The sequence below is a fragment of the Amborella trichopoda genome, chromosome 6 (genome assembly GCF_054954075.1).
Source record: "Amborella trichopoda isolate Santa Cruz 75 chromosome 6, AtrichopodaSantaCruz75HAP2 v2.0, whole genome shotgun sequence".
NCBI lineage: Eukaryota > Viridiplantae > Streptophyta > Magnoliopsida > Amborellales > Amborellaceae > Amborella > Amborella trichopoda.
The window spans coordinates 39,424,166-39,434,144 of NC_142341.1; the positions used below are offsets into that span (position 1 = coordinate 39,424,166).

At 35.4% G+C, this 9,979-nt stretch overlaps 1 protein-coding gene across 14 annotated transcripts; it reads right to left on the reverse strand.

The window, feature by feature from the left end:
- Positions 1–1,729: 1,729 nt before the first annotated feature.
- On the reverse strand, positions 1,730–9,402 carry LOC18430008 (protein NRT1/ PTR FAMILY 4.4). 14 transcript variants are annotated; one of them, XR_016058464.1, is made up of 7 exons: positions 8,964–9,055; positions 8,675–8,815; positions 7,237–7,326; positions 6,884–7,101; positions 6,097–6,341; positions 5,287–5,411; positions 1,730–2,651 (listed from the first exon to the last, which is right to left on the reverse strand). XR_016058464.1 is itself a non-coding variant. In XM_088870648.1 (7 exons), the coding sequence occupies exons 2-7, from the start codon at positions 8,694–8,696 to the stop codon at positions 1,838–1,840; spliced, it is 1,710 nt and encodes a 569-aa protein (XP_088726774.1). In that variant the 5' UTR covers positions 8,697–8,815; positions 9,001–9,189; the 3' UTR covers positions 1,730–1,837. The 14 variants fall into 14 exon arrangements, 11 of the variants coding, with proteins under 11 accessions (XP_088726774.1, XP_088726773.1, XP_088726775.1 ...); XR_016058463.1 differs by having other exon boundaries at positions 5,287–5,404; positions 5,901–6,341; XM_088870648.1 differs by having other exon boundaries at positions 5,901–6,341; positions 9,001–9,189.
- Between the last annotated feature and the right edge of the window lie 577 nt (positions 9,403–9,979).

Sequence of the window (9,979 nt, forward strand, 5' to 3'; positions counted from 1 at the left end):
TAGTTAACATGAGGCAATACCATATACATCGATCCATTTTTTAGCTTTAATAGAATGTATCACTAGAGGAAAAAAACCCAATATCACTAGAGGAAAAACCCAATGGTGTGTTTGAATTCTTTACAAATTGTGGGAATGCTCGGATGACATCCTATTATATGAGTCATTAGTGGACTAAAGAAGGTTTAACTCATTACATAGGATTAACAGCTTGGTGACAACTTGTTAATCCTAATTAGCTACACTTAAGGGAATTAAGGCAAGAGTTACACTTGGATCTCAACTCCTATAAACCATGAATGTGAGAGTTAATAAATAAATCTGTTCTTTATAAAATGATGTTAACCCCTCTAGAAAAGAGGGAGAAGGATAGAAAAGAGGTGAATGAGATTCACCAAAGAGGGTTATCAAGGTTGTTTGTCACTAGATGGCTTGATCTATAGGATTTGGTATAGAACCTTAGGCCCCTCATGTAATTTAAAGACAAATCCGAGTAAGTTCTTTATCGATTTCTATTTTATTTATTTATTATTATTATTATTGGAACTAACAATCTTCATTTGAAGATTTCTCTAATTTTGCGTTGTAAACAATATGCCACATAATTTTCATCACCAAGATGCACCATAGTAGCACCCTTGTATTTGGAAAAGGTATTGAAATGCACTGTACAAGGAACCATGAAATTGGTTGGGACAAGACTAGGGAAAGACGAAAAGCATTTAGAATCCAATTCCAAGACTTTGAAGCTGCAGAACGATACAAAAAAAAAAGCCTATTTGTTTCTTCATTATACATGCATATCAAACAAATATCAGTGATTGGTAGATGTCTTCTTCTCCATTGCTGTATTGATAATGCTACGTTTTAGATTGTCAATCAAAAAATTAGCCTTCGTTTTAAATGGAAATGGAATGGAGCATGCATATACAACACTTTGCATGGGCATCATTGTTCTTGATTAAAAATTTTAAGATACCAAGCTCTTACAAAGAACTTCCCACTTGAATTTATCTCCCAAACTAAGATATCATCCATGCTTGAATAACATAGCACTTCTCTCAATAAGGATTGGAGCATGATTTATTGATCAGCCACTGCTTCATTGACTTCACGATACTTGAGTTTAATATCCCATCATGAATTTCTTCCCCATTCTCCTCCTTGACATTAATGCTGGGTTTAGCAACCTTTTGGTACAACTTTGGGAATTGAAACTTGAGTGCAGTGTTACTAATCTACTTCACAAACTAGAATGATACATTTGGTTGCAGATCACTACTCTTGTTGTTTAGGTTCATGGCAATTTATAGATTGTTGTAGTTTAATAAGAGAAGTCATAAAAGTACATCCATCTGTATCATAGGGTGTTTAGGGTTTCACCATAACTAATATAGGGGTAGCATATGTAACTCTCAAAGGTTAATACTCCGCAGAGGACTTATGGTGCTAAACTATGGATCTTTACAAATTACAATATTTTATTATTGCGTGAGTGTCCATTTTGTTTTTCTATTTTATTTTTCATTTTCTTTTATTCATTGCATGGAGAATTCAAGCACGTCTTAGATAGTACACAAGTAATTCTCATAAGCAATAGCATTATGTCGAGTCGATGGCTATCCTTCCTTAGAGTGATTTTCTCATTAGAGAGATTTTCTTTCTTATGTAATGAACTGACCAAAGAGAGTCATAAAATAAATAAAAATGAAAATAGAAGAAATTCGTAAACTCTTATGAAAGCCTAAATTTCTATATACAATGAAAAACTTCACAGCATATTCCAGAATAAGAGAAAGAACTTAAAAAAAATACACAATGCAGAGCCTTTACCAACTTAAACCCTAGTAGGGAAACGTCTAGATGAGTATCTCATAGCCCACCAAAGATAATTGATAAAGCTAATGAGCCCTATCAGTGCAAGGAGCCAATAAAAGCTATCTAAGTGATTTTTGTTCAAGTTGTTGCCCCCTAACCACCCCTTACCTTGAGAGTACCTAGTGCACTGATTGACTAAATGAATAAGAAATGAACCCAACAAAGATCCCAAACCAAGAGTGCACCAGAAAATTGCAGTGCCCAATGACTTCATCCCCTTGGAGACTTCACTATTGAAGAACTCCAACAGCCCCACAAAGCTAGTTGCATCATAAATCCCCACTGCAAAGCATTGCAATACTAGCCAAAACACAGACATGGGGATCCCAGTGGTGGCCTCCACCATACCATGCTTAATAGCCACGTGCTTCCTCTTCTTCTCAATTATAGCAGCCAGACACATTGAAATTGCAGTTGTGAAGTAGCCCACCCCAATACGTTTCAAGTTTGAGATGCCAGACCTATCTTTCGTGAGCCTTCGAGCAAAAGGTGCAATGAAACAGTCGTAAACAAATAAGATTATCATTTGGAAGGTTATAGGGATCAAGAAGAGCGATGCTGGAGAGATATGTATCCTCCCTAGCTTCTTGTCCATCGTGTTTCCTTGTTGAACTGTTAGTGTTAGCAACAGAGTAACAGGAATATAGCAGATCATTGAGCTTAAAAGAATGGGAACCAGTCGAAGGATGATCTTTGTTTCCTCAACTTGATTCACCGAGCACAGGCTCCACTTGCCTTTCTTGCCAGTTAAAATTGAAGCTTTATCCAAGAATCTGATAGTATGTCATCCAAGAAATAATCAAAGGAGATAAAATAACCAAACATATATATATATATATATATATATATATATATATATATATATATATATATATATATATATATATATATATATATCGTTTGTAATTTCTACTTCTAAAGAAATTGTATATAGTATCATTAGTGGGGCATGCACAATTGATTGGATTTAGTGAGTAAAGTGACACTGTCCATCATGTATAGTCAATGATGTCTAGTAAACCCAAGATAGATTGACACCCTATATAGTTTCACTTTTTAAAAGGGGCTGCTTTTCGTTGTAATTTAATGAAAATTGCACTTTAAAAAAAACATGTTACATGCACTTCCTTGGCCCTAAATTTGAAACATTCACCTTTTTATTAGTATGAGCAATATAAAAAACCAAAAGGAAAGAACAAAAAAACAAAATTGAAAAATGTACCCTGAGATGGTTTTTTGTTTCAAAATGACTGTAGGTTGTCCATTTGATGGGATTTTTAAATCTGGGCTTTTTGTAGATGGTCATATCAGATGAAAAACATATTAACTTCTTAAAATCCTAGATCTCAATGTTCACCAAATAGCTGGTCAATATTTCTCACTAGAGTGTTACTTATTTTCACCTTTTCTATATGGCAGAGTCAGTCTTTTCTTTTTGATACTGATTATTAGGATGAAGAGAATGTTGTTTGCAAAATTCGGGATCACATAAGTATGCTTAACATGCTTTTCTAGAAATGCAGTTTCATTATATTACAATGAAATCATTGCATGAAATCACTCCCCCACCGCCCACCCCACTCCTTTCCTTCTTCTTTTTTAAAGTAAAATTTATAAATCATCAAAAATATTATTGATAGGGTGCGTGCTCCCATGGAAAAATATATTAAATCTGCTTCGTTGAGAAAAAAAAAACTCACTATCTCGTACTCTCCTGAGTTCGCTCGAAACCAAGGGTTCCCCAATTTGGATGCTTCCAAAATGAGGGACTATACACTTTGTCTAAAATTGGAATATTTAGTGAATCCCCTAGTTTACTGTAGGACTCGACATTTACCGAATCCTGGAAATTTTCTTTATTTGTGATTTTTTCTTCTCAACATTAGGGCTGCTTTGTCCAAAATTTGCAAGGTCACTTGGAAGAGTGAGTGGTGGAGTCAAGACTTGATTCTAGTTCCCTTAACACTGGTTTGGAAAAGTTGTTTGATCAGAGATCTTTGGAATCACCAAATGAATAATTTAAAAAAATAAAATAACAGGGTTTTACATTCTTAAACACCTATTTTTAACAGTTCAGAAAATGGACGGTCTCTATTCAATCTTGGGACATGATTATTCTCAAACCTTGCTAAGGTGCGTAACCCTTTTTATTGTTTTAGGTTAGTGGCTAGGATGAGTGAATTACATACCAAACTTTGGGTCTGAAAATTTTAGTCCTAATAGGGGACAATTTGCTCGCCCACGACTAACAAATCTTTTGGGAATATTGTGGGGAATAAATAATACTTCCATCCCAAATGGAAGAAGGCCAATGGGAAGGGGAAGAAAAAACCTAATTTGCCAATTTCGTGTCCTATTCTAAAATGACAAGTACACTATACATGGCCATAAAAAATATTGACGTAGAAATGGGGTACAGAAGAATTCAAAGCAATAAATCTCTTGACTAATGAGTATGATGATATTGTTTATTTTAAGATATTAAGGAAAAATCAAATCGGAATAGTTAACGAGCCATTGGCCCGGAAGCGGTGCAATCGTTCTAACCGGGCAAGTCCCGGACGGTCAAAAAAGCATTAAATTTTTAAAACATACAAAAAAATATATAACAAAATATGAAAAATATATTTAAAGAATGATTAAACAAAGCACATCGAAATGAAATTGAAAATTAACGAAAAAAATGGATTTAAAGAATCGATTTGTATCCAGAGGTATTTTAATTTTTCAAAAAAGACGGAAAATGTAAAAATAAATATTAATGGCAAAAAAAATTTTCAAAATTTGCCATAACGATGAAAAACATTAAAAAATGCATTACAAACAAAATTCCTTATTTTTTGAGATTTTATATATTTATTTATTTATTTTTTTAAATACCCAAGTGATCACCAAAGCCGGCTGAACCGGAGATTTTTCTTTCAATGATTACTACCCCTTCGAAAAATTTCCATGTAGGCAATAGGTATGTGACAACCCCAAAGTCGTCTATTGGTGTTCTTGGATGCTAGATATGGTTCAGTTTTTCACTAATATACAACTAAAACATTATATGAAAGGCTTTAGAAAACACATAGAATGTTAGAGAAAAATCAGGATTTTCAACCTTAAATATTTAATGCATACCTCTAAACCATTAGTTAGATACAGTGTGTACGCTAAAAATTCTTATGATGGCTTGGAAATTTTTTTTTTTCTTTCAATTATGAAATATGAAGCTAAAAAAAAAATGCAAATCATGAAGATCTATAAATACTACTTTAGGGCCTATAGTCCTTTATTTCATATTTATACATCTCAAGGTTGAGTTGATCACTTAGAGGATATTCCAACTTTGGAACAACCCTAAAAAGTTTATATAAGCCGTCCATAAAAGAAATAACATACTTGGCAATTTGTCTTACTTACTTGAAATCATTGGTGTGAGATAGAACTTCCACACCCACCATATCCTCCTTAGTCTCCCCATGGTTTAATTCCTCAGCATTTTCAGGTAGATCAAGCTTCCTATTCTTTAGGGCCACAACTGTTACCTAGAAGAAAAAATGTGTATAATTACATGAGAGAGAGAGGATGAAAGAGTGTGTGTAACACGTGTGTTCCCGTTACAGTAAAGGGTATGTGTGTGTCATGCATCTGTCGAATGTGAGAGAACAAGAGAGAGACCGTGTCACACGTGGCTTCCTTTCAGAAAAGATTCATGTCACATACGCATAGGGGTGGCAACAGGTCTGGCTTACCTAGCCCTAACCCAGCCTAGGTCCCATAGGGCTGGGACAAAAAGGCATTGGGCCTAGCAAGGCCTTAGCCCTATCAGGGTCATGCTGAGCCAAACTGGACTGGCCTTACCCTCGGCCCATGGCTGCCTGGACTTTGCCCGGCCCTTGGGCTACATTTCATTGCTTAGGCCCTAGTTTTTTAGGGCCGGACTGATTGGGCCTGACCGAGCCACTTGGCGAGTTGCCACCTCTACACACGTGCACTCACAGGCACACAAAGAGAGAGATAGAGGTGTTCCTTGCCTGCATGATTCTTGCCAAAGGACTACCACTTGGGCTTTGGTGGCGATACAAGGGGAACCCACTAACTAGCACGAGCCAACCTACCAAAATGACTAAGGAACATGCTGCAAATCCATAGTCCCACCCTTTACTACTTTCTAGCGAAATTATGAGAACCAATCCAATTGCACCACCAAGTGAAATGCTGAAGGTGTACCAGTTGAAGAAGCTAGACCTTTGCTTCGATTCTTCAATATCATTCTCATCAAATTGATCACCTCCAAATGATGGTATATTAGCTCTTAAACAACCTTCACCGAGGGCCACTGTGTATAGTGCAATATAAAGCATTGCAGCTTTTCCTCCTTGAACAGGACTGCAATTGCTCTTTTCATTCCCAATGTCACATTGAGGAGGACGAAGCGATCCAAAATGTGCTTGAATTGCAAGCATCCCATATCCCTACATGATTACATAAACAATTTATCACTTCTTAAATCTTCCAAAACCATAGATCAATTTGTTACTGTCTTATACCCCATCTCAAACTGTTGGAGTTATCAATATGAAAAAGTCATTGTTAACATAAGATTTTAACATAATACCTAAGCTTTGGTATTTTAAATTGGGATTTAATTGCTGATATGAAATTTCTATTCAATATTCTACCATAAGTGAATAAGAACTAAAAGCTATTGAAGTGGGAATTAGTATGGCATATACTAAACTGGTATTCTTCCATCTTGACAGATTCTTTATGATACATAGTTACATATCTTCCAGAAATTAGAGAATTGAGCATATTTTCCTGGTAGCATATAAAGTGACCAGTAATTTATTAAGAAAAGGTGTGAATCATACTTATTTACTCTGTTTCTGCAAATGAAGAGTTTTCGTACAATCAAAATTTAACGTCAACAGAACTTGATGTGCATAAGTTGATTTGATTAAATTTTCGCGTAGTAATTAGCCAAAAAATAACACAAATGAAAATTATAGCATACTAGAAACTCCAATGGACCGAAGATGAGTATCATCGTGAATCTCTTGATGTATGAATCTGAGAGAAACCCCCCAAGCAGAGCAAAGAGAGAAGTCACACCAAGGAAGTTTGTCATGGTAGTAGACGCCTGTGCTAGATCGAAATACATGGTTTCATGCAGGTAAGTCACTGTGTTCAATATGTTCGGTATCATTGCAATGTTTACGGCCAGCACTAAGACTGTGATGAAACAAACCAATGTAAGCAACTACGCTAAATAGCGAATATGATTTACAAATAACAATATCACAAATACAGGTGCATGAGCCTTTTGCTTGCCTCAACAGATAAGAAATTGAGTTGGGGTCGTCTTACAGTGTGTTAAAAATGAAGCTCTAGGTCCTCCATGTTTTTGCTTGTTGATGGGATTCCCCTTCCGATCTATTAAGCCGTCTTGATTCATGGCTGAAATTGTGAAAATAAAGATTTAAGGAAGCAGATGATCAGGTTAAGAAGATCTGATGGATTTAATGAAGCTTTAATGTAAGAGCACTAGAGGAGCTAGATAGAAGGGTGTAGTGCTAGACCATGGTTGGGACCAAATATAAAAGAAAGAGAATGACGAGGACTTGAGACTTTTCAGTGCCTTGGCACTTGGAAACGTGTTGTATTTATGACTAATGCAAGTTGGTCCTCAATGTAATGGGTTTTTAAAGTTTGGTAGATTATTTATTAGCCACATAAAAAGAGACAATTATGACTTTCGTCCTGAAATCTTATGATTAATCTAAATAAATATTAAAAAGAGCATCTTATGGTTGAGCAATTTACATCATGTATGGTAGTCAGTGTTCTTGGGTCAAATTTGCCAAAAAAAAATTTCCAAAATTGGTGGTCCCGCCTTTGGTTTAGAATCCCATGGCATAATTATGAGGGAGACATTTGGCATTAGATATTTAAAATGAGCATGTAAGAATGCGCCTGAAATTTGATAATTTTAATGTTTTCAATATAAATGTGCCATTCCCAAAGGTTCATGAATGCCCAAAGGTGCATAAAATTTACTATTGTATGGGTAAAGGATAAATCATTTTGCTAAGAAGAAGGGATACCTAACCAATAGATCCCCAAATATAGTTGTGAAAAGTATTTTAATTTGATTATGTTTATTATGTACGACATTCACGAAGGCCCACATTATAAACTATACTATTGGAAGGTGATTTATGTTAAAGATCAATTAGTCTTTTATGTACTTCTAGAATGAGCAGGATATAAACAAGGGTGCAGTTGGCCTTCGGATGCACCCGTAGCTATAGAGGTAAGGTGTGCCTCAAATTTTATCATGGTATATAATTTTGATGTAAAATGTTCTTAGGATTATCTGAAAATCTATTTTTATATCTAATTATAAAAATCTAAATTTCAAAAATAGTTAAAATCAAGTAGATCTATAAACATATGAAAATATTGAAAATGGACGGTGTAGATAATATGTTGTAAAATGCACTATTTCTGATACTTAAAATCTTTTTAGTTTTCATGGTCATACATCTCGATGTCGAGATGATCAAGCAGAAGGTTTTTCAACATTAAAAGTACATTTTCCGATAGATTTTTGAAGTGCCTCCACAGCTCTACATTATGAGGTTGCAACCTTATATAAACTTTTCCCTATAAACAATTGCCACTCGAGCCATCTCCATATCACTATCAAATAAAATACAACGAGAGAAGAATATGAAATGGCTTTATTTTTTCTTGAGTCTCACATCAATATGTAAGTTGTTTACAGGCAAAATGAACAAGCTACCTAAAGTCCATCCCGTCCTCATTCATGTTAAATCATGGTGTCAGCGGAGAGAAGGTCCCATCAAATTCTAATTTGTGAAATTCTAATTTGTGAGGAATCTGCCTCAAAGGGATTTCTTCCTCGCAGATTGTTGACCAACAACTGGCTCAGATTTGTGTAAAACAGGGAAACATCGGAAATCAGTAAGAATATGAAGGAGGAGATTTCGAAATGCTTTGTAGAAATGGAAAAACAAAATAAAGAGGTAAGAACAATAAACAAAATAAAGAAGAAAGTAAAAACAAAGTACCTAGAGGCCCAGCCCTAGGAGCTGCGGCTCAAATCACCTGGAGTTGGGGTTGGGCACAACGGCACCCGGGGTTATTCATCTGGAAGTCTTCTCGAACTCCTGAGAGAAGATTCCTTAGGATGTTCCTCGAAAGCTTGCAGGCTAGAAGGAAATGTTCGTCTAGGTTTGCTCTAACTTTGCACTAAGTTTGTGGTTTGATTTGATTTAGGTCTGGAGTCCCTAAGTTGCAATGAGTTTAAAATTGTTGTTCTTTGTTTTATTTTTGGTCCTTGAGGGACAGGTGAAAGGCAAAAAAACAAACAGCTTTGATGAGTTGAAACTTGAATTCCGAGAACCATATGGCCAGAGGGTAGCCATCCCATCAGGGCCATTAGCATATCGACTGCAATCCTACTTTGGGTTTTACAACCTGGAAATATCTCCTCGAGGATTACGACTTGAGCATCTTTCATATATTTTTGCTAGAGGACATGTCATGCTTGCTTCATGGGTCCTACCATGCCACTGATTTTAGGTTTTAAAGTTTGCAATGAAAGATGGAACCTAAATTTAGCTTTTCCTCAAAAGTTCTTACCCTCCATGGTGAAGAATTTTAGAGAGAGAGAGAAAGGAACTTCTAAAACGTAATTGTAACTTACACTAACATTGTGGTGGTTCTTTCATTGTATGCATAATAGTATTACAATGGTATAATAGACACTTTCTTATCTTGTTATATGCAATATATATTTTCCTATCTTATTGCATTCTCTCAAAAAAAAAGAATAATATTTCTCTTGTTGCTTTGCCAAAACTAAAATTCTTGAATTTTGTTTTTATTACTCCCTCTCAAAGTCAGCTAGGGAGGCATCTGAAGTCTGAGTTTGAAGCAAAGACCTTGAAAAGTATCTTGAGGCAATGGCTTCGTGAAGATATCAGCTACTTGGTTACGTAAAGAAATAATTCAGTGACAAGTAACCCAAGGGCAACCTTTTCACGTACAAAATAATAGTCTAACTCAATATGTTTTGTCCTAG